General features: G+C 44.7%; 1 protein-coding gene across 3 annotated transcripts in view; it reads right to left on the reverse strand.

The window, feature by feature from the left end:
- The window catches only part of MGRN1 (mahogunin ring finger 1), a 395,304-nt gene that overhangs the window by 125,302 nt on the left and 242,102 nt on the right, over window positions 1-27,900 (reverse strand). For all 3 annotated transcript variants that reach the window (XM_086941276.1, XM_086941277.1, XM_086941278.1), the window contains exons 11-12: window positions 9,111-9,270; window positions 1,339-1,448 (exon numbers count right to left, since the gene is read on the reverse strand). In XM_086941276.1, the coding sequence (XP_086797402.1) occupies window positions 1,339-1,448; window positions 9,111-9,270 (270 nt within the window). The remainder of the gene's footprint in view (window positions 1-1,338; window positions 1,449-9,110; window positions 9,271-27,900) is intronic.

Below are 27,900 nucleotides of genomic sequence, written 5' to 3' on the forward strand. Positions count from 1 at the left end.
TTGGGGAGTAACCTGTGAGCATTCTACGTTCTTCGCAACTTAAAAGTCTTACATAAACTCGACTAATTATCATTACAGCTACACCTTTCATGTGCTTTTCTCCCACATAAATCCTCAATTCTCCAGTTCACATTAGTTGCAGCTTCAATGTACTAATCATGTTTATTCTTACTTTAACACATAGGCTACACAGTTGACAGCTTTTTCAGTTGAATTTACTCTGCACAAACTACAGTTCTTTTGTTTGGAATGTTCCATAATGTAATTTCTGTTTATTGGCCATCTTACTTAGCTCATCGAAGATTGCTTCCTCTCTGTATGCCACATCACAATTTTCAACTTTCTTATTTCACTTATACTAAGCCTTAGATTTAATATGATTAACATACAACATGACAATATCACGATATTTCAGAGCAGAGTGGGCATTTCTAACCATGTCTCTGTAACCGCAAAGATATATAGATAAGACGTTTCTAAAAACTTGAAAAATATCTGTTGCAAGTGCCACTATGCATCTAGCATTTATCAGTGCAAGCAATAGTTTTCATGTAATGGTCAAATGTTCACATTACCACTATGTTAGCAAGTTAGCCACATATTGTACTTGTCACAATCTAGCATTGCTGTATTAATATTTCTATTATATTTACAAAAAGATTGATAGTCTGAGTCCTTAAGTGGCTGTTAGCTGACATGAACTAGTAAGTAATAATTGGAATATTAGTTTTCTGAAAAGCCAGCTAGAGTGCAATGCCTCTGCAATCTGTTTTTCTATCGTCTAAGAAATATTTGATGTTACAATTGATATTTATAGATTCTTTTTTCTGGGGGTTCTAATGGTTTTTTAAACAAGCAATGTAGGGTACAGTATATCTGTTGTCTTCTGAGCGCTCTGGGATGTGATTGTCTGAACTTATGAATTACTACCACCGCCCTAGCCATCCTATAACAATTAATTTAATCTATCCCACAAATAGTAAACCATGCCCACTTACTTTGAGAAATGGAGATCGCAGTTTATTGAAGTGTTGTCAAAGAATAACAGACAGTTTGGCTGTGATCATGCTAAAAAAACTATTCTGTGGCATATGGAATATTTATTTAAACATTCTCTAGCATAGTCTTGTCATTTTCGAATGCACCGCTGGCACAAAATTCATAGCAAAGATCAGCCTTACAAGCTTTTATTTTAACAATGGGTATTCCTAATAAGACAAAACCACATTTAAAACACTAATAAAAATGTTAACTTATCTGCCGCTGCGTACTTAAGACGCCGGAGTGTACAGTGATTAGCAGCTAGTCACACACAAATAGGCACAGAAATATACGCACAGAATGTTCATCATGGTCCAGAGACTGAGCAAGCACAGGACTGAAGGAGACTGGTGACAGGGCACCTGGCTTCTTCTTTACAGCGCGGATCTGCAGGAGAGCCCGGAATGCTGAAATTTGAAATGCAGTGTGATCACTTGACCAAAGAACTCTGCACATCTTTAGCATTATTCTTCCTATTTTCATTAAACAAAGTTTAACTTTTTGAAAAAAACACGAACATGACCGGTCTGAATGGGTGTCAAGTGTGGTTATCCTTCCTATTTTTGCAAGATCTTATCCATTTGCTAGACAAAATTTAGAATCTTACAATCTTTCAGAGACTTTTTCCCAACAAAAGCATCAACTATGGATGAGCCAATTTAACATAATAGTGACGATGAAAGCACAACCCCTGATGGAGATTATTGCTACCTTTTTGGAACAGGAAGGCAAGATGTATGAGTAATCAAAGTGATTCTGGGGTGTATTCCAGGTGTATGCATGTCCTTTCAGACCATATACTAGGGCTGCGAGTTTCAAGTGCTTCAGCATGCATTTCAACAGAAGACACACCCACAAATGTTAATACCATGTGCAAAAAAAAAAAAAAAAAAACCAAAATAGGTAAAGCTATGTTACCTACTCTGTATACATCAGTTTGTGGCATGCAGTGCTCTAGATCCACACACTGTGCATAGTCCTGCCATATAGTGTTAGGATCGAATGTGCGCATGGCATGGGTTCTTTGTTAGACTGTTTCTCTGCAAGGAGGGTGAGGCTATAAATGGAGCTAACAGATACAGAGTAGGCTGACAATGGGAAGAGAGAAGGGCCTCTGTAGAAACCAAGGCTCCCAGGGAGGAGGGTGGGCGCATGTTTTTCTACAGCACTCCATTCCACGAACAGATGCCTAATGGGTGATCTTATCCTTTCGTGGCATGTGTAGTTGTAGATACACATGCTGTTCATAAACTGTAAAGGAGCTCTCCCCTAAGAGGTGACTAGCCAGGGGATGTTGCAGAGGACTGAAAGAGTGCAAGGAGTACAGCTTGGCCAACCTTAGCATGTGGTTGTGGTTCTGAAAGAGAGACAAAGATATTGTCTTACAGAAACATTTTGTACGGTCACTGTAATACACGAGGGCCCTTTTGATATCTAATGTGGGAAGAGCACTCTCTGCCACCGACTCTGGATATGAGAAGAACATTGGGAGCTCAATAGTTTGATTGGGGTGGAAAGAAGGGACTACCTTGGGGAGAAATTTGGGGCTTGTCCTAAGAACTACCCTATCTGCATGAACTTGCAAGAAGGGTGCTTGAAGGGTTAAAGCCTGAAATGTACTCACAAGCTTGAGAGAGTTGATGGCCATTAGAAGGGTACCTTCCAGGAAAGGTACTTACTGCAAGGGATATGAATGAAAAGGTTCGAAAGGAGGGCCAATAAGTCTGGTGAGAACTGTGTTGAGATTTCAAATAGGGCAAGTGGTACCCTCGATGGAATTACTCTTTTGAGTCCCTTCATGAAGGCCCTAATGACTGGGAATCTGAAAAATGAAGTATGTTCTCTGTTCTGAAGGTAGGCAGCAACAGTGGCCAAGTGAAATGAAACAGAATCACAAGCAAGCCCTGATTTTTACAGGTGAAGCAGATAACAGACAATATCTTGGACAGCTGCCTTGAGAGGGTTGACGTGCCTGTGACTGCTGCAGTGCACAAACCCTTTTCATGTAGCTGCACAGAAGGCTCTTCTTGTAAGCCTGAGTGTTTCTCTGGGGATGGGTCATACACTCTGGAGGTAAGTTGAGGTAGCCAAATTCAAATACCTCAGGACCAAATTGCAAAGTTCTGCTTGGGATTTGGCCAGCTTGTTTGGAGGCACCAGGGAGAGGTCGAGGAGCGAATTACACCAGGGCAGTCTGGCCCAGGTGGGTGCCACTAGGATGAGAGTGAGGGATGTTTGCAGCAGTTTTCTAACACTGAACAGAAGAAGAGGCTGAGGCGGAAAAATGTATATAAATATCCCCTACTAATTCATTCATAGTGCATTCCCCTTGGATTGAGGTTGATGGTACCTGGAGGTGAAGCTTGGGCATTTTGCGTTTTTGGCGGTGGCAAAAGGCCTATGTTGAGGAGCCCCCCAAAGCCGTAAGTATGGGATTAGGATTCGCAGGTTGAGGTCCCACTCTAGGACTTGTTGCTTCATCAGGCTGAGCAGGTCTGCAAGGTTGTTGTCCACTCACGGAAGATATTCTGCTATTAGATGGACTTTGTGATGGAGTGCCCACCACCAAATGCCCTGAGCCAATCAAGATAACTGTGGGGGGAAGAGTGCCTCCCTGCTTCTGCAGGTAGCACAAGGCTGTGATGTCTGTATGAATGAGAACTACCTTGTACTGAACAAGAGTGAGGAACGACTTGCCACCAAGTCCAGCTATGTGATGTGTAGACCCCAATGAATGGGGTGTCCAGGTACCTTGAACATTCAAGTTTCTTAATTGCGCCCCCAAACCTGGTGAAGGAAGCTTCTATTGTGATGGTCACCTGCAGGGTCTGAGTCAAGAAAGGGCTTGTCTTGTAACAGATTGGTGCTGTTCTACCACTCAGAGACACTAGATCCTCCCAGCGACCCTTTGCTTGTGACTGTTGTGCAGCTAGGCACTCCTGAAATGGGCGCATGTGAAACATGGGATGGGGAACTATGGCAATGCAGGAGGCCATCATGCCAAGGAAGCGCATGACCATCCTTCTCGTTAGTCAGGGATCTGGCTGAAAAAGAGGGATCAACTTTTGGAAAGCTTGAACCTGTGCTGGGCTAGGATAAGCTTTCCTGGTGACTGAATTGAGAACTGCTCCCAAGAAGGGCTGCACCTTAAGGGGCTAGAGGTGGGACTTCCCTATGTTGATTCCAAAGCCCAGATTGTGTAACAGGTTGATGCTAAATTGGGTTAAGCTCTTGATCAGCCAGTCGTTCAAGTATTGGAATATGTGCATGCCGTTTCTCTAGAGGTAAGCAGTGACGCCGGCAAGACATTTTGTGAACATCCTGTGGATGGTGGTTACCCTGAATGGCAGCAGTTTGAACTGGAAATGCTGACCAATTAGCACAAACCAGAGGTACCAGCGATGTGCAGGGAGGAGCGGGATGTGGAAGTAGGCGTCCTTCAGATCGAGGGTGGTCATAAAGTTGCCTTGCTACAGTAGGCGGAGTGATATCCTGGAGTGTCACCATGTGGATTGCTCTGACAGGATGTACTCATTGAGGGGGCCTGAGGTCTAGTATGGGTCTGAGGGACCCATCCATATTTGGAATGAGAAAGTACAAGGAGTATACTCCATTGCTGAAGTGGTGGAGTGGCAATGGTTCCATGGCTCCCTTTACAAATTAGTGCCTGTACTTCCTCTTGAAGGAGGCGCTGGTTTTCCTGGGAGAGGGATTGTCTGAGGGGAGGGATGTTTGGTGGGGTTTAGGTGAGCTCTAAGCTGTATCCCGATTGATGATGGAAAGAAACCACCAGTTGAGGTGATCCCCTGCTAACAGGTGAGAAACCCCTGTAGTCATTCCCTGACAGGTGTAGTATGATCGGGGGAGAGGGAGTCACTTTTTAGTGCTGGTGCATGAGTTAGCCGCTGGACCCCTACCTCGGTTTCTAGAGCAACTGCCCTTGTAACCTCCCTGGAGTATCCCCATGATGGCGTTTGTTGGTGCTGTTGCCTCTGGTAAGAGGTAGATGCCTCAAGGGAAGTGGTCTTAGAGCCTCTTATATAGTTGGACCTTTGAAAGAACCCCACGGACAAGACTTCTGGAGTGCACACATCACCCTTGCGGTGTCCATGTCCTTTTGGACTTTTTCCAGCATCTCATAAACCTGCAGTGCAAAGAGGTGTTACCCATTGAAAGGCATGTTGAGGAGATGCTGTTGTACCTGTGGTTTAAAGCCAGAGAAATGCAGCCAGGCGTGGTGGCGAATCAGGACACTAGAGTTAATGCCTCCCGCTGCAGTGTCAGCTGAATCCAGGGCACAGAAGATGGTGGTGTTAGAATTGAGCTTCCCTTCGGAGACAAGCTTGTGTCCCCAATTTTTGTTCTCATCTGGGAGCTGCTTACAGGATCTTTAAGGGTTTCAGCTGCGGTTCATAGCATGCCTTTAAGCCTTGGGAGATACTGCTGACCTTTGGGTAGAAGAGTGTCTCCACGAGGAAGTCCTCATACTCCTGGTCCCTATTGAGCTCTACTTTGGGGAAGGTAGCGTTCCTGCTTAGGATGTCATGATTCGAGGTGCTATCATTGGAAGGAGTCAAAGTTGAAGTCAAACTTTTAGTTACATAGCGACTTAAAACTATTGCATAAGAGAAACAAAGCATTAAAAATCCTTAAAAAGTGATAAAATATTGTGTGAGCAGACGAAAGTCCTTTAAAATATATATTTCAAGTTCTTAGAATGTGTCTTGGTATAAAATTGTGCGGCCTCGGAGGAAAAGCCCATGATGGTAGCCTCGCTTGCAGCAAAGACTAATTCGACATTAAAATACAGCGAGATCATGCTTAAAAAGTAAACTGTTGCTCGAATTTAAGAGGTGCTTTGAATTATCTTTTGAAATATTTTGGGCTGGAAACCCCTACCTCAGCAGACTCGCTATTTTTAGCCACCAGTGTCAGGAATTGTACTAGTTGGCAGTTCAGCTGCTGATCCTCTAGTGCAAAGCAGGCCAGCACAGCTTGTCTCGGAGTCTGAATCACTCTTTGATTAAAATGAACTTTTAGGAGCTGTCTCCGTTTCTTCGATACTTCCTTTCAAGTGCATAGGAGCTGCAGCAGATCTTCTGTGGTCGTGCCACTTAAGCGGCAAGCAGTTCCTGCACAGTCCCTTGCCAGTATGAAAGGTGCCGAGTGCATGGTAGTAGCCCCAGGTAATATTTCAGGAATTGGTCTTTAATGGTTTGTGAGAAGCCTAGACTGAAGAATTTTTCAGGTGCCAGTGTGCTATAAGTGCTCAATGTCATCCAGCCATGTGCTCTTTTTGCTAATGTAGCTTTTTCTTCAACCAGCAATCGAAATCTTACTGATTTCCATACTAGCTTTTTGAATGCAGCATTGCTGATGGTTGATTCCCAGAGTTGTAAGATTCCTGTGTTGTGCAGGCATTCACTGAGGTAAGTCATGGCTGGTGAGGAGTCTTTCTGTTGCAGCTCTCACCACAGGTAGTGATTGAGGGTTTCTGGTGAAGCCTTCCGGATTCTGTCCCAGTTGATAATGAAGACTCCTTGCCTTGCCAAGGTCTGCCTTTGAAGTCCAACTCCATTGTTTGGCATCAAGCTCATTAGGGAGCAGGATGGGCTGCTGTTGATACTCCAAGCCCACTAACAACAGGGCTTTGGGCGCTGAATGCTTCGATGCAAACAAGTTTCTGCATGTCATGCACTGAATGGCTTTTTGGAGCCTAAGAAGTCTTGGTAGCCAAGATGGTTTTGGCACTCACTTTGAAGGATGTGTCGTCCCAATGGCCAGGTGTGGAGCAGTTGTCTTGGTGCTGGTAGGTGGCTGGCCTCTGATCTGTGACTATTGTACGATGCCAGCTATGGCTAACAGGAAACGGAGGATCGCAAGCCTGAGTGTAGGCTTCAGGGCTCAATGTCTGAACCTCATTAGGGCGGTGCTAGGCCTGTCGAAGCAGGTGTGGAGGTGTGGGGGTGGTATTGTACTCACAATCTAAGTCTTTTGGGCGAGATGTAGTTCTTCTACATCGGAGTCCAAGTGGGGGCCCGTTTCTGGGCTGAAGCAAAGGGCCAAAGTCTCTGACTCCACCTCGATGTCTTGATCCCAGAAGAGATCAGGGTTGTCGTCGTGTTGACAGGTCGCCATGGTACACTGAGCTAAGAGGAGATTTTCATGGTAGTAAATGCCTATTTTGGATTGGAAGTTGAGGCAGATAGTGCAGGACGCATCGTCATGCTCCAGTAAAAGACGCAATTATAGAAACAAATGTGGTCTGTCTAGGGATCTTTCGAGTGGCACTGTGGACAGTAATGCAAAGGAGTTCTTTCTATCACAAGGTCTGCATTCTTGGTGGAAGAAGCAGATGAGATGGTCGTGTGAAAGGGCAAGTGCCCCGAGGGGGTGATCAAAGGAACTCTGTCAAAGCCGACCAACGTTACCGTGATCAAAGCAACAGAATATGCGATTTGAGGTGGATGCACCGACAGGTACAGGAGACAAACAGCAGAAGGCGCGGACATGCAACTCCCAGGATGCACATCCAAACCCAAGGACAGATAGAGACAATCTAGCAGTGGAGCGGATGCCCATCGGCATTACCACTACCAGTAATAGGTGGAGTTACCATACCCTGTGACTCGAAGACTCTTTCTAGAGAAAACCAAGTTGCACACGTCGAGTCAAAAACTGAATGGAGGGAGTATGCATATCATGTGTATCTACAGCTACACATGCCACAAATGTATTTCTCTTGACAATTTACACAGAACCCTGTCCCTTGCAGGGCTTAATGTTTCACAACAGAAACAGAACAACCAAATATGGTCATGCCACTTTCGAGCTTGAATAAGGGCCCTATACTTCTCTCTCAAGCAAATGCCAAATAAACACCTGCTCAAACTCTGTCAATCAGCAGTCCTAATCTTTGGGCTACCACTAAACTACCCCGTGCAGCCTTCAGATTTAAATCCTTATGCTTCGTTGACACCATCCATTTGGTAGTCTTCCCTCCCCATTTGGAAGCGATCATCTCCATACCTTCATTCAAAATTGCACTGAAATCCCACCTGATCTCATTTGAACATCGTGACAAAGAATGTTTTACCACCAGTCACATACTCTTACACCCAATCTCCTTCATGCTCGCTTCCTTACTGATTGGGAATATACATCTTTTAAATTTACTGGCTTCTCATTTCACTCACCGCTAGAAGTAGCCAAGAAAACATAATTTCTTGATATGCATATTCATGAAGTGTATTTGTGATAGAAATCCTACTCATTAAAATAAAATTAAATCTTAATTTCGGACCATGACTACTTGCCGGCCTATGTCACTAATAAGGCAAACCAGGATAATGCAATGAAAGTTTTGATTGCTTTGGATCAATGTATGAACTCTGCAACAAAACACGAACATAATTAGTAAAATAAGCCTCTCACAATTAACCCATCAACGGCTAGTATAAAGATAAAAAAGAAATCCAATATAGTCTACAAGTGTGGTGATTGTAATTGCCATCTTCCAAGATGAAGTTCATTTTACTCAGGTTACCAAAACAATCTATGTTTTCCAATATGGTCCCATAGCCTTCTGACAAAATCATTAACGAACACATCAGAATTGTTTAACTTAGTTGTTAGGAGTGAATAGAGTTAATCTTTTTCACCCCAATTATCCAGTTTTAGTCACCAGTGGTGTAGAGGCAACTATCAGTAGTTTTATAATTCAGCTTTGTATTTTGCAGAAAGTACAGTAGAGGGTGTCATCAAGAAAGGAGTGGAAATACAAACGTGAACCTTTCACTTTTCACATAATGGGGCAGAAAAGTAAAATATATGACTGGTTGAGAAAAAGGCATAGAGACACACAGAATTGTTGTACTAGTTGATATAAGTGCTCCGGGCTACAAAGTGTTAAGGACAATACTCTGTAAATTGGGGAGCCGCACAGAGGGCATTCTGCAGATAAAGAGGGCATTTGTAAACTTGGAAAATCCAATCCTAGAGATTAGACTAACAGATGAGTGCCCTAGGTAAATATAAGTATTATTATTAACAACCCGAAAAATACTTACGCAATCTGCAAATGGGGCAGTTGTTTGCTTGGTAGCGAAGAGTATCAGCACATGAGTTGCACAAACAGAGATGGCGGCATGGCAGAATGAGAGTGTCACGCAGGTCCGAGAGGCACACCACACACTCACTGCTATTGTCACTGTTTTCATCGTCGGAAGGCTGCAGAAAAAGCAATGACATATTAGCTCATTGACTACAAACAAATCATTTGGAATAACTATTAACTAATTGCTTTGGATGTTACGTATGTAGTAATAGTGATAGTACCACTTGCTTTTCACACTGAATTCCTAACTACTAGGCTTCTCTTCCACTCCAATGAATAACAAGTGGTGCCTGTGTACTTGATAATACTAACACAATACACTTTGGATTTCTGGACAGAGAACAACTTTGACAGCGAACCGTGGCAGTATCAGATCTAGAAGTTGTGAATATCAAATCACAGACAGAATTGATATTAACTGCAAAGTATCACAAATGTAAGCAAAGTTAATGCACAAAATAAGTTCTAAAAAGCAAAGAAACTGCCAAACATTACATTAGAGAATAGGGTGTCACTTGTAACAAAGTTTCATCCCAGGTTGTTGCAAGGCAAACGTTCATTTAACTCTTCACACGATGGCAAGATTATTGTATTTTCTCTGAAGACTTGCTCTTGCCTGTTACTTGTAGTTGCTACTGTAGTGTAATTCACTTTGATAGGAAAGCTCAATATTCCATTGTTAGGTGCAGCACTAGACAACTTTATGTTCTAGAGCAGCGTTTTGAAAAGCGTAGGCCAGGATCGACTGGTGGATTGTGAGCAGATATTTGGCAGTTCGCGAGTCCTGATCTATTTGTCAGTAATATTTAAAATGATTAGCCCTGTTTGTGTACTAGTGAAAAGGTACTGAACAATGTCCCTAAGTCCAGTTTGAAAAATCTCCATGGCAAGCATTCTGGAGCGAGACTCCAGGTGAACCTTCCCGTATTAGTTGCTGTTTTATTTGTTTTTTTACTTCACAAAGTCATTTTACAATGTGCGATGCTACACAACCACACCTCTGGTGTATGATTCTCACACATAAATTGAGAAATATGGATGTGCTCTAACAGCTACAGTTGTAGAGTTTGGATCTGGGGGACCAGGTTGAAGTCCCAGTGTTGGCTCAAGATCCTTAATTCTGGGCTAATCAGTTAATCTCCTGTGCTTATAATAAATTGAATCTGACCTGGTGTAATGTAATATGGTGCTCATATAAAGTGATCCAGTGCCCTTGGGCTGTATTCATGTCACAAATTAGTTATCAACACCAGAATATTTCAGATGTCTTGTGAATTTAGTTAAGAGATGGCACAGACCAGCACCAAACTCGGAAAAGTATTCCAAGCTCCAGACTCAAGCGCAGTAAACCATGTGATACTTGTATGGGCAGATAGACATCTTGGCCATAGTCCGATACAGGAATGTGTGGTCAAGGTTGTGAGGTTTACAGCAATTTCTGTGATTGTAAAAAAAAAGAAAATGTTTAAATCACCCTGCTAGGTGGATTACGAACATCTGCTTTTCTAAAAACCAGGTCAAGGTTCTAACAAGCATTTACAATGCAACGGTTTTGCCTTTGCAAATGTTAGAGCTATTGGCATTGGAAATGACAACATTTTTATTTATGTGTTGGTTTTGAAAACATATAAATAAATGGCATTGTCATTTACAATGCCAATAGCTTAATCTCCCGCAAATGCCACACACACACACCCACCCACAAAGAGCCCCCCACAGAGAGCCCTCCCCACACAAACACAGAGCCCCCCCCACACACACACACACACACACAGGCCCCCCCCCACACACACACAGAGCCCCCCCCCACACACAGAGCCCCCCACACACACTGCGAGCCCCCCCCACACACACACCCACACACAGAGCCCCCTCCACACACCCACACAGAGCCCCCCACACACTGCAAGACCCCCCCACACACTGCGAGCCCCACACACTGCTGCTGTTTACAAGGAGGGGCCGCATGTAAAGGTCAAGTTGGACGCAAGCGGCCCCATGGGCCGTACATTGAGTATCACGGATTTAAAGTATACTCGCAGCAAGTTAGAACGGTAGCCGGGCCCTAAAGCAGCAAACCCATTACTTTCAATTAAAAAACGGAAAGTAATTATCACCGTTACCAATTCGAAATGAAGCAGTTTTTTCCGCCATGCATCTTCAGCAACAAAAACAAAAGACAAAAACAAAAGACAATGGCACTTAACCATCAACCACCGCGCTTTTAACAATTTCACTTTTCTCACAGACTTTACCTACCTCCACTAGGCTGACCTGTGGTGAAAAGGATGCAGTTTTGTTAGTAACAAGCACCCCTACATCTGATTAAACTAATATACTTGATGCTCCACGATCAGTATTGTGGTTCAATTCACATCCTCATAAAAATAGATTACATTTAGAACGAGCATGAACTAGGTAATCAGATGTAACTAGGGCGGATGGCGTTTATGTTCAATAAACTTGTGAGACAGGGGTTGAATTCGTTTTAGATCTTAAAGGTACACAAGCAACGAGGGGGTTAAGGAGCTCATGCACACAAGCAACGAGGAGGGGAAGGGGTGAGGAGCTCACGCACACAAGCAACGAGGGGGGAGGGGGTGAGGAGCGCACGCACACAAGGAACGAGAGGGGAGGGGAGTGAGGAGCTCACGCACACAAGACGGAAAACAAAGATGACAGCCACGAGTTTACCTTAAATGCAAAAACAGGAGCATACATACCAGGCAAAGATGGAAAACAGACACGACAACAACGAGCCACGCAAAGACGGAAAACAAAGAAGACAACAAAAAAACAAGACGGAAAGAAGCCACGGAGACGACAATCGCACAGCCCACTCCTGCAAAAGACACTTCGAAAAAGACCAAAACATGACGGGGGGGAAAAAAAAAAAAAAACAAAAAAAAAAAACATCCACCCATCGCCGCAATGACGTTGTTAAAGGGGCGGAGAGCGAAAAAATCGCCGGAACACCCACGAATCTGCTCGGACAATGACTGACGCATCTCTGTTCCAATGGCTAGCCTCCATTTATGGAGCTAGCCAATGGAACAGAGAGGCGGGTTAAAGCCCCATACTGAAACTCAAAAGATTTCGCCTGCAAGAACACTGCTGCACAGTGGACGCCAGACTAGAATCATTAGTTCCACTCACTAACATTAGCCTCTCTCAACCCTGGCTTACAACTTAATTCCTTTGGAATTTCCCCCATACCCTCCTTCCTGACAAAAGCACCGCCAAAACCACAAGGTGTTGCCTTGTACAACATCAGAACTTGGATTAGAGTCTACCTAATTACATTAAACAATCACAAGCGTCAGTTTAATATCAGGCACAACCACTGTCTAAATGGACAGAAGTGCTTTCTGACATTTATCTGCAGCATTACCCTGCTTCACGAACTATGGGGATGAGCTGGATAGCAAAGTCAAGAAGCCTTTCTTGCTTGCAGAAAAGGGTAAGCTTATTCTCATGTTCAATCAAAAGCAATTTGGTGAGGAATTAGTCTTGCTACAGTAAAGCAAGTCCAGCATATAGTCACTTTTGATCTATGGTGGAGCATATTTTACCTAGACCCAGGGAAGATATTGCCTGGCAATGCAACACAACTACATAGATGACCACACCTTCCGAACTCTAAGATGAGGTTGATGCCTGCCGTCACAAGGGGGAAATCAGAAGCTCATCAAAAGTATTATGATCTTGAGAAATTGTAGGTTCGCCATGAGCTAGTCTTACTGAACTTCTCTAAAATCCAAAGCGGTTTACAGAACACATTTATCCATGGTATGGTGTTAAGAAAAACGAAACAAAAATGTTACTTACCTGCGCCCATAAGGGTACAGTTTATGGTATTGCAGATTTACACACTATGTACTCTTCTGCCATTTAGTATTGGGTCTGGAATTTTATAGGTTCCTCCTAACATCTTCTGTTTCACCCTCAGGCATGACTACAACTATTTGTGACTTGCGGGCACGAGGACACAAACCTCATATTTGACTTTAGGGTTTCTTTCCCCTATTATATATTGTCTCTTTGATGCTGTGCTTTAAGTCTTAACAAATAAAATGTTCTTCTGTTAACCAGAGGGATTGGAAGGATAACCTATTAATTTGTAATAGAACAAACTGCTAAACAATGGTTATAAATAAGCAAGATTTGAAGTTTGCAGCATCTGAATATTCATATACTTTTCAGATGCTATGTACAGATTGGAGGCGGATTGGATATAAATGAACAGAAAGTAATTAATGTTTGACAACTGCTTGTCTGACTCAAGCTTATGAAGCCAACAGTAAATGTGTAAACAAACGACCATTTAGCAGTTATATAAATGTTGGCTCATCTGCAAATATCTCCTTCGTGATCCTTTCAACCAATCAATCGGGGTTGGTAAAGTACTGGGATCATCCGAAGAGCCAGGTCTTGAGGTCCTTCCTGGACTTAAGCAGTGTAGATACTTGCCGGAGGTGAAGATGGGGGGAGCATTCCAGGCCTTGGCTGCGAGATAGGAGAAGGACTCCAGTTCTGGTCTTGTAGATGCGCGGAATTGTGGCAAGAGAGAGCGCATCTAATCAGAGGGGTCTCTTGGGTCTGTGGAGGGAGAGGCGGTTGTTCAGGTATGCTGGTCCGATGTTGTGGAGGGCATTGTATGCGTGAGTGAGGAGGTTGAAGGTTGTTCTTCTTTCGATGGGGAGCCAGTGGAAATCACCGAGGTGTTGGGTGATGTGGTTGGGAAGGGGGATGTCTAGGGTCAGTCTGGCTGTGGTGTACTGGACGGTCTGGAGTTTTCCAAGTAGTTTCTAGTTGATTCCGGCATAGAGAGCGTTGCCGTAGTCCATTTTGCTTCATGATGAAGGCGTGCGTGACCGTTTTTCTGGACTACGATGGGATCCATTTGAATGTTATTCAGAGCATGCGAAGGGTGTTGAAATAAGTCAAAGATATGGCATTGATCTGGCGTTTCATCGTAAGCGATGAGTCTAGTATGATGCTGAGGTGCTCGTGTGTGGTCCATCAGGGTGTTGGGGTCTCCGAGGACGGGTGGCCACCATGTCGTCCCATGCGAAGGAGGTGGAGCAAAGGATGAGGACTTCGGTTTTCTTGGAATTGAGTTACAGGCAGCTCTTCTTCATCCAGGGGACAATAGCTTTTATCCTTTCTTGGAAGTTGTGCCTGCTGATGCTGGGTTCTTTGGTGAGGTAGAAGATGAGCTGGGTGTCATCGGCGTAGGAGATTATGTGGAGCCCATGGTTTCCGACAATGGTAAAGAGGTGGGCCATGTAGATGGTGAAGAGGGTGGGCCTGAGAGAGGATCCCTGGGGCACACCAAATCTGGTCTCTGTTGATTCAGAGAGGTAGGGCGGGAGTCTGACTAGCTGCGTTCTACCTGTGATAAATGAGCATATCCAGTCACGGGCCCTTCCGCGGATGCCGGTGTCATGGAGTCTGGTAGCTAGTGTATGGTAGGAGACAGTGTTAAAGGCAGCCGAGAGGTTCAGGATGATGAGGGTTTCTGTTCTGGCCCTAATCGTGGAGGGAACGGATGGTGTTGGTGGCGGCAGCGAATAGGAAGGTCTCAGTGCTGTGGTTGCTGCGGAATCCGAATTGGGAGATGTCCAGGATGTTGTTCGCTTTGATGAAGGTTGCTAGCTGATTGTTGTCAGCCTTTTCGATGGCCATGGCTGCGAATTGAAGCAGGGAGATGGGCTTGAAGTTCTTGAGGTCTGTCAGGTCTGCAGAGGGTTTCTTCAGGAGGGGGTTGACTTGGCAAGTTTCCAGTTGTCATGGAATGTGGCGGTTTCGAGGGAGCAATTGACCATTCAGAGTAGTTCAAGTGCAATGGCCAAGGGGCTCTGTGGAAGATGTGGGGTGGGCAGGCATCCAAGGGTGCTCCGAAGTAGATGTGCTTCATGGTCTTTAAGGTGTCTTTTGTTGTGAATGGGGTCCAAGTGAGAAGGGTCTGTTGGGTGGCGTCGCAGAGGGATGGGAGCTGGAGCAGTGCGGAGGTCATGGTTGTCGAAATTGTCGTAGATCATCTTAATCTTGAGGTGAAAAAAGGTGCGGAGTCTGTTGCAGAGGTCTTGGGAGGATGGGCGTCTGTTGTTTCGCTGCTGGGTTTGACACATCCCTTGATGATGAAGAAGAGTTCTTTGGTATTGTGGGTGTTGGTGAGAATTCGGTCTCTAAGGCATTTTTTCTTTGTGGATTTGAGAAAAGTTTGCATTCAGGTCTCCCAGTTAATAAGAGACTTCATCGATTGGATATTTCAATGTGGTATGAAGGATGCTCAAGAGTAAAAGAACCACAAAAATTTGAATCTATAGACATTAACAATGCCCAACACAGAAGACACAAGCAAACCAAGGCAATTTCCACTCTAAGGAATTCTTGGAGGCTTCTAACAATGCCCACTTAGGATCACTATAGAGTTTACTAGCGTTCAAGCACTTGTTATGGGCCCAACTATCTCTATGGCTTTTTGTTGGAGAAAAATAGAAAATAGAGTGGCAGTTCCAACTATTTATTCGAAGTTGTGCCCAAAAGGTGCAGATGCTGCTATTTTAACTTCTACCAGTCATGGAGAGATTTTCGTACGATGGCGCAGGTTGACACCAATAGCCATTTAATGTAACCGAAGTGGGACTGCACTTTCAACCAGTGATAACTCTGCAGCCTTGAGGACTAGATTGATGGTTCAAACAGTTCCAGAATCAATACAACTACCTCTAGACCACAGGACTGGAATCCCACAAAATAACTTGTGAAGTCTGTCATCTGTCCTCACTTGGCTGAAGAAAAGGCTTGGTGGAGGCACCATAGGGGATAGTTAGGGGACCAGAAAGCTTACCTTCTTGGATTCCTGAAGGCTATAGATCACCTCCCAGACACGTCACATGGTTATATTAGGCCGGGACAGATACTTAATTTTTACATGCTTACGTTCTTAATTTGCGTGTATCAAGAGGGAGAGAGAGGACCAGATAGCTAGTCCAGATCCCCGGTTTATATGTAGATTAATTAAAAAGAGACTAGCTATGGGTTGGGATGGTATGATGTTTACAATGTAAAAATCATGGTGACTCAGGTAAGTTTTGTCGGTCAGGGGTGGCACCCATTGGGTGTCTTTAGAAAGCCCTCACCCACCAACCTAGTTGAGGGATGTTAAGAAAGTGAGTTTAAAACGGCTTGGCGGGGGTCCCTATACCCGGAGGGTAAAAGACTTTATTAATAGGGACTCCGTCAGCGGTTAAAAATAAGGCTGTGGGACGTAAGAGGCGAGTTACGACCTCTCACGTCCTTTAGAGTGTCAACATGTTTCAGCCAGTGCCTTATTGATATGCTGGCTTTCTTCAGGACAGTTAAAATGGGTGTGGGTGTGATTAAAACTAGTGGGTGTGTAGTGTGGACTCATAGCCCTATTAATAAATTCTTTTACCCTCCGGGTATAGGGACCCCCGCCAAGCCGTTTTCAACTCACTTTCTTAATATCCCTCACCGCACACACAGTGACATACCTGCTCCGCTGTATTCAGGCGTCGTAGCACACCCGGGACACGCTAGGTGTCACTGGGTGGGCCCGATGATGAAGCATGCCACCAACTAGGTTGGTGGGTGAGGGCTTTCTAAAGACACCCAATGGGTGCCACCCCTGACCGACAAAACTTACCTGAGTCACCATGATTTTTACATTGTAAACATCATACCATCCCAACGCATTGCTAGTCTCTTTTTGATTAATCTACGTTCTTAATTTGCCTTCTCTTCTTAACCACAATGACTTCTGACACATTCATTTTGATGAAAAGTTCATCACGCAAACTGTTGTTTGTTTTGAGCGTTCAGCGACAGAGCTATCATAATAGAATAAACAATAGTGGCCTGACTGGGACTTTGGCATAGTAATATGGATGATGCTATTATATGTACAACATCAATCCTTTGTTTAGATACAAGAGCATTTTGTTGGCACTGAGAGGTCAACCCATGCTGGAATTCCAGCCCAGCTGACTCCTGTTTACCTCATGTGAGGGATGCTGTCCAGCTCTCCAGCAAGACGTGCAGCTTGATAACTCCTACCCACAGGTAATGAGGAGTTAGATCACCCTACGGGGATTTGGCATTCACTCACCCTAGACATGATAGGTTAAGAAGCGCTAGGTCAGAGTACAATATATTACACCACTTGTATGCAAGCATATATTCACTGTAATAACCAAAATGGTTGAACTGTTTATTTTTTTCACTATTCTCCTAATGCTAACCACATTATTGTGTTTCTTTCTATTAAATATTGAAACGCTTCACTGTGTATTTCTTGTGTATCGCTTTGGGTATGCATAAGTAACTAAGTGAAACGGTTCTACATCTGTGAACCCAATTTCCTTCGGGAGTAAGGATTATCATGTTCTGAGGTTGCATATCCATTTGTTACCTTGTAAGGTTAGAGGCAAAGATGGTACAATAAGTTAGCAGGACCTCGGACAACATATCTGGACTGTGCGCGTGGAATCAGTCTTCCACAGTTCTGATGGTTATATTGTTCAACAAATGCACAGTTTTACTTAGGAAAGTAAAAGCCGTTCGACAGACCCACAAGTCTCGCTTACTTTTCCTGCCAAAATAGTCTGGGGTGACTTCATTGCTTTGGGCAGTCTCTGTTCCTTGAGATATCCTCACAATAGTCCTTAGTCTGTTTTCCTTGCAATCCCTGGACTCCAGCTTGCAGTTCCGGTACAGCTCTTTGTGGAATTCCTCTTTTACTGGTTAAGTAACAAGGCCACTCTGCAGGTGTTTCCCAGACATATGCTTAGTGGTCTAATGGCTAGAGCGGTCAACCTCGAAGCTGGGGAACCAGGTTAAATCTTTTTTTTTTATAAGGACAACCCAGCAGAGGTTGCACTCCTGTTCCAAAGGACTCTGTCTAAAAGATGGGAGTATAAGCCTCATCTGTGTCAGTTCAATGAAGATTAACCTCATACCCACTAAGAGGGCTCATACTTATTATCCTCTAATAACAACAAGGGAATGCAAAAGCCAATTCGAGTCTGTACAGTTCAGTGTCCCAAGGCTCCTTTAATCATAGAGAGGCTTTTATTCCAGCTATTTTTTGCCACGTTCACAGGCTATTTACCCAGTATTTACATAGAGACCAGTTTAGGCTGGCTATAGAGTGATACATATTCACCTCTGTGTGGAAGATCCACTGTTAAACCAGAGGACCACAATACAGGAAAAAGTGGAGGAGTTGATTACACAGGCATGGTGCAGTTGTTCTCCAACAAAGGCAATGGATTGGCAACATCTCCCACCCACCAGGTGCATGAGTTTTTATGAGGAAAACAGTAGTGTTTGCACGTGCAAGCTGGGACGTCTAGAATGGTATCACCAGCCCAGCACAAAGGAAACCACAATCCTCTGCAGCACGTGCAAGTGGTCCAAAAGGCGCAAGCACTGACCTGTTCTTTTGCAACACACACACACAAAAACCCCTACACACATGCATTGCACTTCCAACCCCAGAGGGAATCATGTCTCAGACATAATATTAATCAACAACCCCAGTTGTGGGTACTGGACACTGTCCTGATAAGACCAATAAATGAAGTAGGGGCCCCCTGAGAGAACGGATTTGGGGCAGACAAGCAGGGGAAATACCAGCTAAATAGAAAAACAAAACAGTCTGCCCCTTTCAATTTATATTGTGGCTCAAATTGAGTCCTAACTTTACAAACAGCAGGGATAAGCTCACTGTAACCAGAGTACAAAACAACTTAAGTCATAGTCAAAAAACTTATAGGAAAATATTCATATTTTATTTCTTTTTTCATGTAAATATATCATTTCTTTTGTACAAACAATAAGACCAGGTTCACACAACATAGACAATGATGATATGTACCAAAATATTTCAAAAACATCCCACACACCCCTGAAAGTCTTCAGTCAAGCTTCCACAAACACACACATTCTAAAAGCATCCACAGACTCCATAAAGTCAGACATACAGATCCATTCTTCAATCATGCCATACACATCACACTTCAGCAGCCAAACGGTGTATACATAATGTGTCCAGGATAGTCTCCAAACATGGGATCGTAGACTAGATGAAAAAATCTCAGGACAGACTTAAAACGTCAACGAGCGTTTCAGTGCAATGCCAGGTCTAAGGCCACAACTTCATCAGGGCACACAGAAGAGGGGAGGGGGACGAGGAAACAGCATACAATTTTCAAATGTTTCTCTCAAGACGTTTTCAAACGCCTCAGGTGCTTGCTATATAGTGACGGGAAATCCGAGAGGTTTCCAGGTCAGGTATTCAGGATAGTCAAAACAGACAGCTCAGGGGCAGTTTTCTGGACAGAGATAACGCCCCCAATCGGTGGCAAGTAAATGTAAACGTCCACTCGGAATGGTCGAGAGCTCAGGTCCGGAGATGCTGGGTCTGGTCAGACGCAGTGAGGAAACGCCTATTCAAAAATGCCCAGGGGGAACAGTATTTCAGTATTTCAATCAGCTCCTGGACGTCTAGGCATAATCGTCCGAATCAACAATCCTTCCAACATGCGGTAATGCGTAACCGCCAAAGGACCCGATCGGGCCATTCTCCCTCAGAACAACAAAGACAATGCTGCCCTCTCCACCACTGTTGGCAGCATCCTTGGTTGACAAGCAGTAGCCACTGTCAATAAAAACATATGATCTCCATTGGTGTCTCAGTCGAATTGGAGTCCAGCTCTGATGACAAGAAAACATTATAGAAAGCGAGCACCTCCAGTAGGTTTGTATGATTTTGGAGCGTCACTGAGGAAAAATACTCAGGACGAGCTAGATTGAAGCAACAGCTGAGCAATACTGGTTGTACAAAGCCATGTAGAGTAGTTACGTCCACATCACCTTGCATGCCTACTGATTTCTCCTTAACATATCTGCCACATCGTTCTCCACCAACGCACAGTGATTGTTCTACATTTAAAAAACTTGGGCTGATCCTTGGGGATTAGGTTTACCCAAAGAACCGTTGCTGTGACTGCGAATTTTAAAGTGTGGAGTAGACACATGTAGTTTTGCAACGAGAACCAGCACTATACATCATACCCAACACTGCATAAACCTCGAGCAATTTCAATGAGCAGGATGCATCCTTGAGGTTGAATGTCGCTATTCAGTCTACATCTTTCAGTGATGGCATAACAGAATGCCATGTTTTCATATAGAAATTGGTCCAAATGCATATTCTTTAAGTGTTCAGAGTTGGAATGTGTGTCTCAGAATTTAATCATTTGTTCGATTAAGGAAACATACAGAATACACTAATTTCCCTCTCTCTTTTACCAGGATTTTTACCTTGATTTCCTTCTCAGTGTCAAAGCCACCTCATCCAACAGATGCAGCAAATAGTCAAAACTGGGGACTAGTCCCTAAGTGGTGTGGTGATGGGGTAATTACTTGAACTTTAAACAATAGCCTTCTTTGATTGTGGCTAGCACATATTTGTCAAGAGGTGATTTTTTTTATTTCATAATTTTTTACTATGATGAATACAAACACATGAATACATAGGAAAAGCATTTAACATTTTAAGCTCACAAAAGATTATTATCATAAAAGTTACCATAAGGATCAGAGAGAGGAAGAATTACATAAAGGAACTTGTATGAAATAGAGAATGGATTAGGAAAGAAAATAATATATTATATACGTTAATAAATACATATATTTCAATACATAGGTAACAGTAAAATAATTATAAGTATGAGATTTAAAATGTAAAGATTGATCCATAAAATACAAAATGCATAAAGTGAGGTGAATATTGAAAGATATGAGGATAGCTGTTGGAGAATCATAGATAAATAAGTAGATATATAAAATGGGATATATATATATATATATATATATATATATATATATATATATATATGCATATAAATAGAGAAATAAAAGTGAGAGAAAAAATAAATAAATATATAAAGGAATACATAGATAAATACAAATGTAAGTATAAATATACATTTATTGATAAATATAAAGATAAACAAAGATATAGATAAATATAAAGATATATATAGATATAAGCTCCTTGTCCAGATGAAAGAGAGTAAAGGGTGAAGAAAAGATATAAGGAGGGGAAGGAAGTACTTCGGGATCTCAAAGAAAGGGAGTGCAAACTTGTTGGAAAATGTCCTCTTGATCCTGAAGCCGATATAAAATACGTTCGTGGAATGCGGTTTGAATCATCACTACCAGCCTTTTTTCATTCGTAGGAGTATTTGTCAATGTCTTAGAATACATATTTTGGCTGTAGAAAGTGCAGTGTATAGAAGACGATTTTGCAGACTTGTAATGGTAGGAAGAGTCCAAAGATCATGCAATAAAGTAATAGAAAGGGAAAGGCGAAGGGAGGGGATAGTTCCCTGCAACATGACCCCTATGTAAGTCCATAACACAGCATGGAAGGACAATCACAAAGTAAATGGGGAAGATCACAATTGACTTCAGATCACCTCCAACATTTAGAATGCAACAATAACCCTGCTTTTTGTAATTTCAGAGGTGTTTTAAAAAGACAGAAATTCAAGCGAGCTTCTCCAGTGCCTTTGTCAAGGGCTGCCAATATATTCGACCATACATTATCTTCAAAAGTAATGTGTAGACGTTCCTGCCATTTCATTTGAAGAGCATTAGCAAGTGGTGTGCAAATAAGTGATGAGTTAAAACACCATACAAGCCTGACATCACTCCTTTGTGTCATCCCCATTTAAGGAGATAATCTAATATTGGTGAGGAGTTTAATATTCAGGGAGGAGAACCTAAACATCATCTTAGACAGTGTTTTAGCTGTAAGTATTGTGAAATTTGGTGTGATGGGAGATTAAACTCTTCATGAAGTAGGTCAAAGGATTTTAGCTGGACATTTGATATGACCTCAGGGCTTGAAAATTCCAATCGACCGCTCGCATAGTCGAGCTAAATTTAACAAGGTCGAGCTGTTTTTAGGTCCTACTCGCCCTTTCTGGCGAGTGGGAAAACAGACCAACTTTTGTACTCTGTCTGTGAAAACGGAGCAAATGTGACAAGATAACAAGATTTAAAGGCATTTTTATTGCTCACAAAGTTAATGAGCAATAGATGCCTTTCAATCGTGTTATCGTGTCACTTTTGACCCGCTTTCACAGACGGAGGTCAAGTAGGTTGCAGTTAGGTCGAGGACATTTTTTAAGGTACTAGTCCTGCAGGACTAGTACAATTTTTCCGATTATTCGAGCTCTGGACCTGATCAAGTGTTTGAATGCCACATGATATCCAACTAGACCATTGAAGCCCTTTACTATTTATTCGGATACTTTCATTACTCCAGAGTGAAGCTTTATAGTGTAAACAGTAAGAAATTTGTAGGAGGCGATGAGCTTTACTCCATGCTTGATATGTAGCTTGCATCACTGGATGTGCAGAGATGGTAAACCCAAACCACCACAGGGCGGCGAGTCAGTAATTTTGCAGCAGCTAAGCGAGGGTATATGGAACCCCAAACAAAACACTGAATACGAGCATCCACTCGACGTAATGTAGATAAGGGGATAACTATCGGAAGCATTCCCAGTATATAAGTAAAGCGAAGTAAGGTGACCATCCTAACAGCTTGTACCCTTCCCCACATAGAAAAACATGAGACCATTTAGCAAAATCAGTTTCCATTTGTGTTATAAGGTGAGTGATATCTGAAACCATACTCTATAGACCTCTAATAACTAGGACTCACAGATATTTTAATTGTGATGATCTCCAACAGAAGGAATAACCATCAATTAATGCTTTTGTGGTACCGGGAGAAAGTGGAAGCGTCTCACTCTCATTCCAGTTCACTTTATAACTAGAATGGATTGCAAAACTCTCAATAATTTCAGGTAAAGCTGGTAAAGAGTGCGGAAGATCTTTTAGAGTAAGGAGAATGTCATCAGCATATAAAAATTGTTTAGAATCACCATATGCTATAGGTATGCCTTGTATTTGTGGTGAATGAGGCAAGAGGTTCTATTGCTAATAGGAATAAAAGGGGAGAAAGGGGACAACCTTGATGAGTACCCCTACGAATTAGGAAAGGGTCTGAAAGAAAACCACCACAGTTAACCTGAGCTATTGGGTCATCATATAAAAGACGAACTTTAGAAATAAATGAATCACGTAGGCCAAAGCGCTTCATAGTTGCAAAAAGGTATCTCCAGTCCATTCGGTCAAATGCTTTTTCAGCACCTAATTAGAGTGCACCAGCATCTTCCGTCAACTCATTTGCAGTCCATAAAGTCTGAGCCAGAGTTCAAAGGTGATTTCTAGATGAGCGACCTGGAACAAAACCCACCTGTGAATGGTGTACAAGAGACGGAATAACTTTGTGAAGGTGTGCCGCTAAAATACTTGCGAAGATCTTAACATCACTATTTATTAGTGAGATGGGTCGATAACTACTACAAACAAGCGTATCTTTGCCAGATTTTGGGATGACTGCAATCAACTCTCTGTTAGAAATAAGACCAAGTGAATCTACTTGAACGGTCTCATGGAAAGCAGAAAATAAGGTTTCAGCTGTTTCCGTTCCGGTCCATATACAAAATTCCGCAAGGAAACCATCTTCCCCAGGGGACTTATGATAAGGTAGTTTGGCAATAGCTGCAGCTAATTCTTCTTTTCTAATAACCCCATCATGGAAAGTTCTACCCTCATCTGTAAGGCAAGGGAGGTTAACACCTTGGCTGCGGAGCATATTCCCCTCCTGTGCTGAAAATGCTTGAATTCCATTGTTCATGACAAGGTCAGCTCGTCATGAGCACACAAGCACCGTGCCTCATGATGAGCTGAGCTCGTCATGAGCATGGAAAGGGTTAATGTCAGCAAGATAGGCCACTAATTGATCTTCGGTTTTTGACATATCGGGAGTATAAAGTTGTTTATAATGGGCGTGGCCAAGATGGAGGAGTGAGTGGTCGCACTCTCCGTGAGCTCCCCCAAGCCTGGGCCTTTAGACCGCTAAAACTAGCTGATCCCCCCCCCCACGTTGCTGTAATTCGGCAGCGGGAGGTAGGGAGCCCCTAGCGACACCGCCCAGGGCGTCGATGGACTCCGTGGCTGCAGTGGAAGGACCCCGGAGGCGCGGCTAGGAGTGGCGGCGGCCCTGTGCGTGGGCTGGAAGTCGTGACGGGACCTGTCTCGTAGCGTGGCATTGCCAGTGAGGCGCCTTGGGACTGCGTGGCCTGCCTGGTGGTGACGGCTGTACCTCCTCGGCTTTGCGGAGGGTCCCGGCGGCTGTGGATGACCGGGAGCGGAGGGGCTGAGGTGCGGGCCCCGGCGAGAGACGCTACGTGAGGCCGAGGCTTGTGGCCTGTGCATCGGGCCTTGGTGCTGTTCCGGAGCGCCCCCCCAGCCTGCCACCCCCTGCTGAGGGAGTAAAGAAGGAGCCGAGCTGTGCCCCTGGCGCAGCGGATGATTCCGGCGGCGGCGTGGAAGCCTTGGTGAGACAGTCGGAGACTCTGACGCCGCTGGACGAGTGGAGCCACGCAACGCTGCATCTGCGGCCTTCGCTTCAGGTCCCGGGGTTGCTCTGTTGGTGGCTCCTGGCCTGGCGAGCCTCCATGGACGAGGTGGGGAGGGCCCGCTAGGCTTCTCCGCCATTGGGATCTTGGCTACTGTGTCGACGCCTCGGGCTGGCGAGGCCTGGGGGTGGTTCAGCATCGTAACGGCCTGCCCGGCGATTGCCCACCCAAGTTCGCCTGGAGTAATGTGGCACAGTGAACAGGCGGCGTGACGTGAATTGCCCCCCTTCTGCGATAGCCATCGGAGGTGAAGGCGTGCTGTTCGCGCTCGGCCTGGAGCACCGGGGGGCCTCTTGGGGCCGCGCCGGATCAGGGGGAGACCACCGCTGCGGAGGGAGTGCTCTGGGGCCGGTAGCCGGTCAGCGCGCTGGTGTCGATAGTTTTGTGCACCGAGTGCCCGAGGACCCCACGGCTCCTACGCCAGCAGTGGAGGCGGAGAGAGATCTCTTCTCGTGACCACCTTAGGGCCGGTGTCGGCCGGTGCCTGGACTTGAGGGCCCAGAAGAAGTACTCGGCCTGAAATTGGAGGTGAGCAGACCGCTGAACACGTGGCGGGGAAGGAGTAGTTTCTGTCCTGTAACTCCAGTTCTGTAGTAGGGGTATCTCTGTTATAGTCATAATCTAGTGAATAGTCCCGCCCATGTGCGTGGACCCCGGCAATCAAAAATAATCTCTTAAGTCGTCAAAATAATGCAGAAACTGCAAAGACACTTAAGAGAGAATTTAAAGACAAATAATGCAGCCTATATCCACAGGCTACACTGTCCAGTACTTCAACTAGAAATTCCACCAAAATTCATCACACACAGCACAGCCTGCTAGTTTCTACCATAGAGAAACCTGCCTTCCCCAGTCAAAGACTCAGGAATGATAGAGAGGAAGGTAGGGACAGACAAGCCCCATAGGCTGCCATTATGTGGCTTAAATAGGATACTGTGCCTTTAAGAGAACTTTCCAGAACCTCTCCCAGTATCCCAGAATGCATAGCAGGTCCCTCTACTTTCAGTTCTTTTTGAAGGCGAAGCACGCCAGACCTGTCGCATTCTTTACATGATGAAAAATCTCCACCGGGGAGGAGGGCGGGCGCTTATGACTATAACAGAGATACCCCTACTACAGAACTGGAGTTACAGGACAGAAACTACTCCTTCTGTAGTAGGGGATCTCTGTGTATAGTCATAATCTAGTGAATAGAATGGCAAGCCCATCCCCACACCAAAGCGGCGGTGGAGAATAAATACATAAACGCCACTACTGTGCGAACAAATTCCGCAGCGAAGCCTGCCCAACCTGAGCGTCTGCCCTGGCGTCAGTGTCCAGGCAGTAATGCATAGCAAAGGTATGAACCGACTTCCAAGTGGCTGCCTTGCAGATTTCCGCAATCGGCACGTTACGGAGCAGAGCCGTCGTGGCAGCTTTGCCCCTGGTGGAATGAGCCTTAGGCTTACCTCCTAAGGTCTTATTAGCTTTCTGATAACACAATTGTATGCAGGACACAATCCACCTAGAAATGGACTGCTTCGAGGTCGCAAGACCCATCCTGACCGATCCATAATTGATAAACAACTGGTCAGACCTACGAATATCCTTGGTTTTATCCAGATAAAATTTCAACACCCTGCTAACATCCAGGGAATGGAGAGACCTCTCCGCTGGGGATGAAGGGTTCTGAAAAAACGTAGGCAAAGTTATAGTCTGGTTGACATGAAAATCAGAAATAACCTTGGGAAGAAATTTAGGGTGAGTACGCATAACAACCTTAGCAGCATGAAATACAGTATAAGGTTCATTACAACACAACGCCTGAATTTCACTCACCCTGCGGGCCGATGTAATGGCCACGAGGAACGCCGCCTTCCAGGACAGGTGCTGCAACGAAGCCTTATGAATAGGTTCAAAAGGCTCCTTCATCAATCTGGACAGCACCACATTCAATTCCCATGAAGGCGAGGGAAGCCTGACAGGAGGGAATACTTTCTTCAAACCTTCCAGAAAATCTTTGATCACAGGGATCTGGAAAAAGGAAGTCTGTGAAGGGCATTTCCTGTAGGCAGTCAATGCAGCAAGATGTACCTTAATGGAATGGACATTAAGGCCAGACTGCGCCAAATGTAAAAGGTAAGGAAGGATGACATCTTCCTTGCAGGTCGTAGGATCATGGTTCTTAGACTGGCACCAGATACAAAACCTCTTCCACTTGTAAGCATATGAAGTCCGAGTGGAAGGTCTCTTAGACTCCTTCAGTATGTCCATGCAGTCATCGGGCAGATTCAGATGGCCATATTGCACTATCTCAGGAGCCATGCCGCCAAACTCAAAGACGAGAGGTTGGGGTGTAACATCCGCCCCCCGAACTTCGTGAGAAGGTCCGGCCTGCACGGCAACCGAATGTGAGGAAGGAGAGGCCGGTGAAGAAGGTCCGTGAACCACCACTGCCTGGGCCACTCCGGGGCGATGAGTATCATCCGAGCCCTGGACCGGGCCAGCTTGATGAGTACCGCCGGAATCAGGGGAATGGTAGGAAAGGCGTACAGAAAACCGTTCGTCCAGTTGATCCATAACGCATTCCCCAGCGTCCCCTGCTGGAAGTACCTGGAGGCGAAGTCTCTGCACTTGCTGTTTTCGGCGGTGGCGAACAAATCTACGTCTGGAGTTCCCCACCTTGCGAAGACTTCTCCGAGCACTTCGTCGTTTATGACCCATTCGTGGTTTTCCTGAAGCAGTCTGCTCAGTGCATCTGCCTGAACATTCTGCACACCTGGTAGATGGGTGGCCGTTATCGTCAGTCCTCTGGCCAGGAGCCAGTGCCAGATCGCCTGCGCCTCCTGTGACAGAGTGCGTGATCTCGACCCCCACTGCTTGTTGAGGTAATACATCGTGGTGGTATTGTCCGTCTGTACAAGCAGCGAGTTGGTCCGGAAGGACGGAAGAAAGGCCTTCAGCGCCAAGTGAACAGCCCTGAGTTCCAGGAAATTGATGTGATACGTGGCCTCCATCGGTGACCACGTGCCTTGAATCTGCAGAGTCCCGGAGTGCGCTCCCCATCCCAGAAGAGACGCATCCGTCACAACAGTCTGCGTGGGAATGTCCTTGTGAGGAGATTCTCCGCCGAACACCACCACTTCAGAGACTGAAGAGCATGCAGCG

The sequence above is a fragment of the Lissotriton vulgaris genome, chromosome 10 (genome assembly GCF_964263255.1).
Source record: "Lissotriton vulgaris chromosome 10, aLisVul1.2, whole genome shotgun sequence".
NCBI classification, from domain to species: Eukaryota; Metazoa; Chordata; class Amphibia; order Caudata; family Salamandridae; genus Lissotriton; species Lissotriton vulgaris.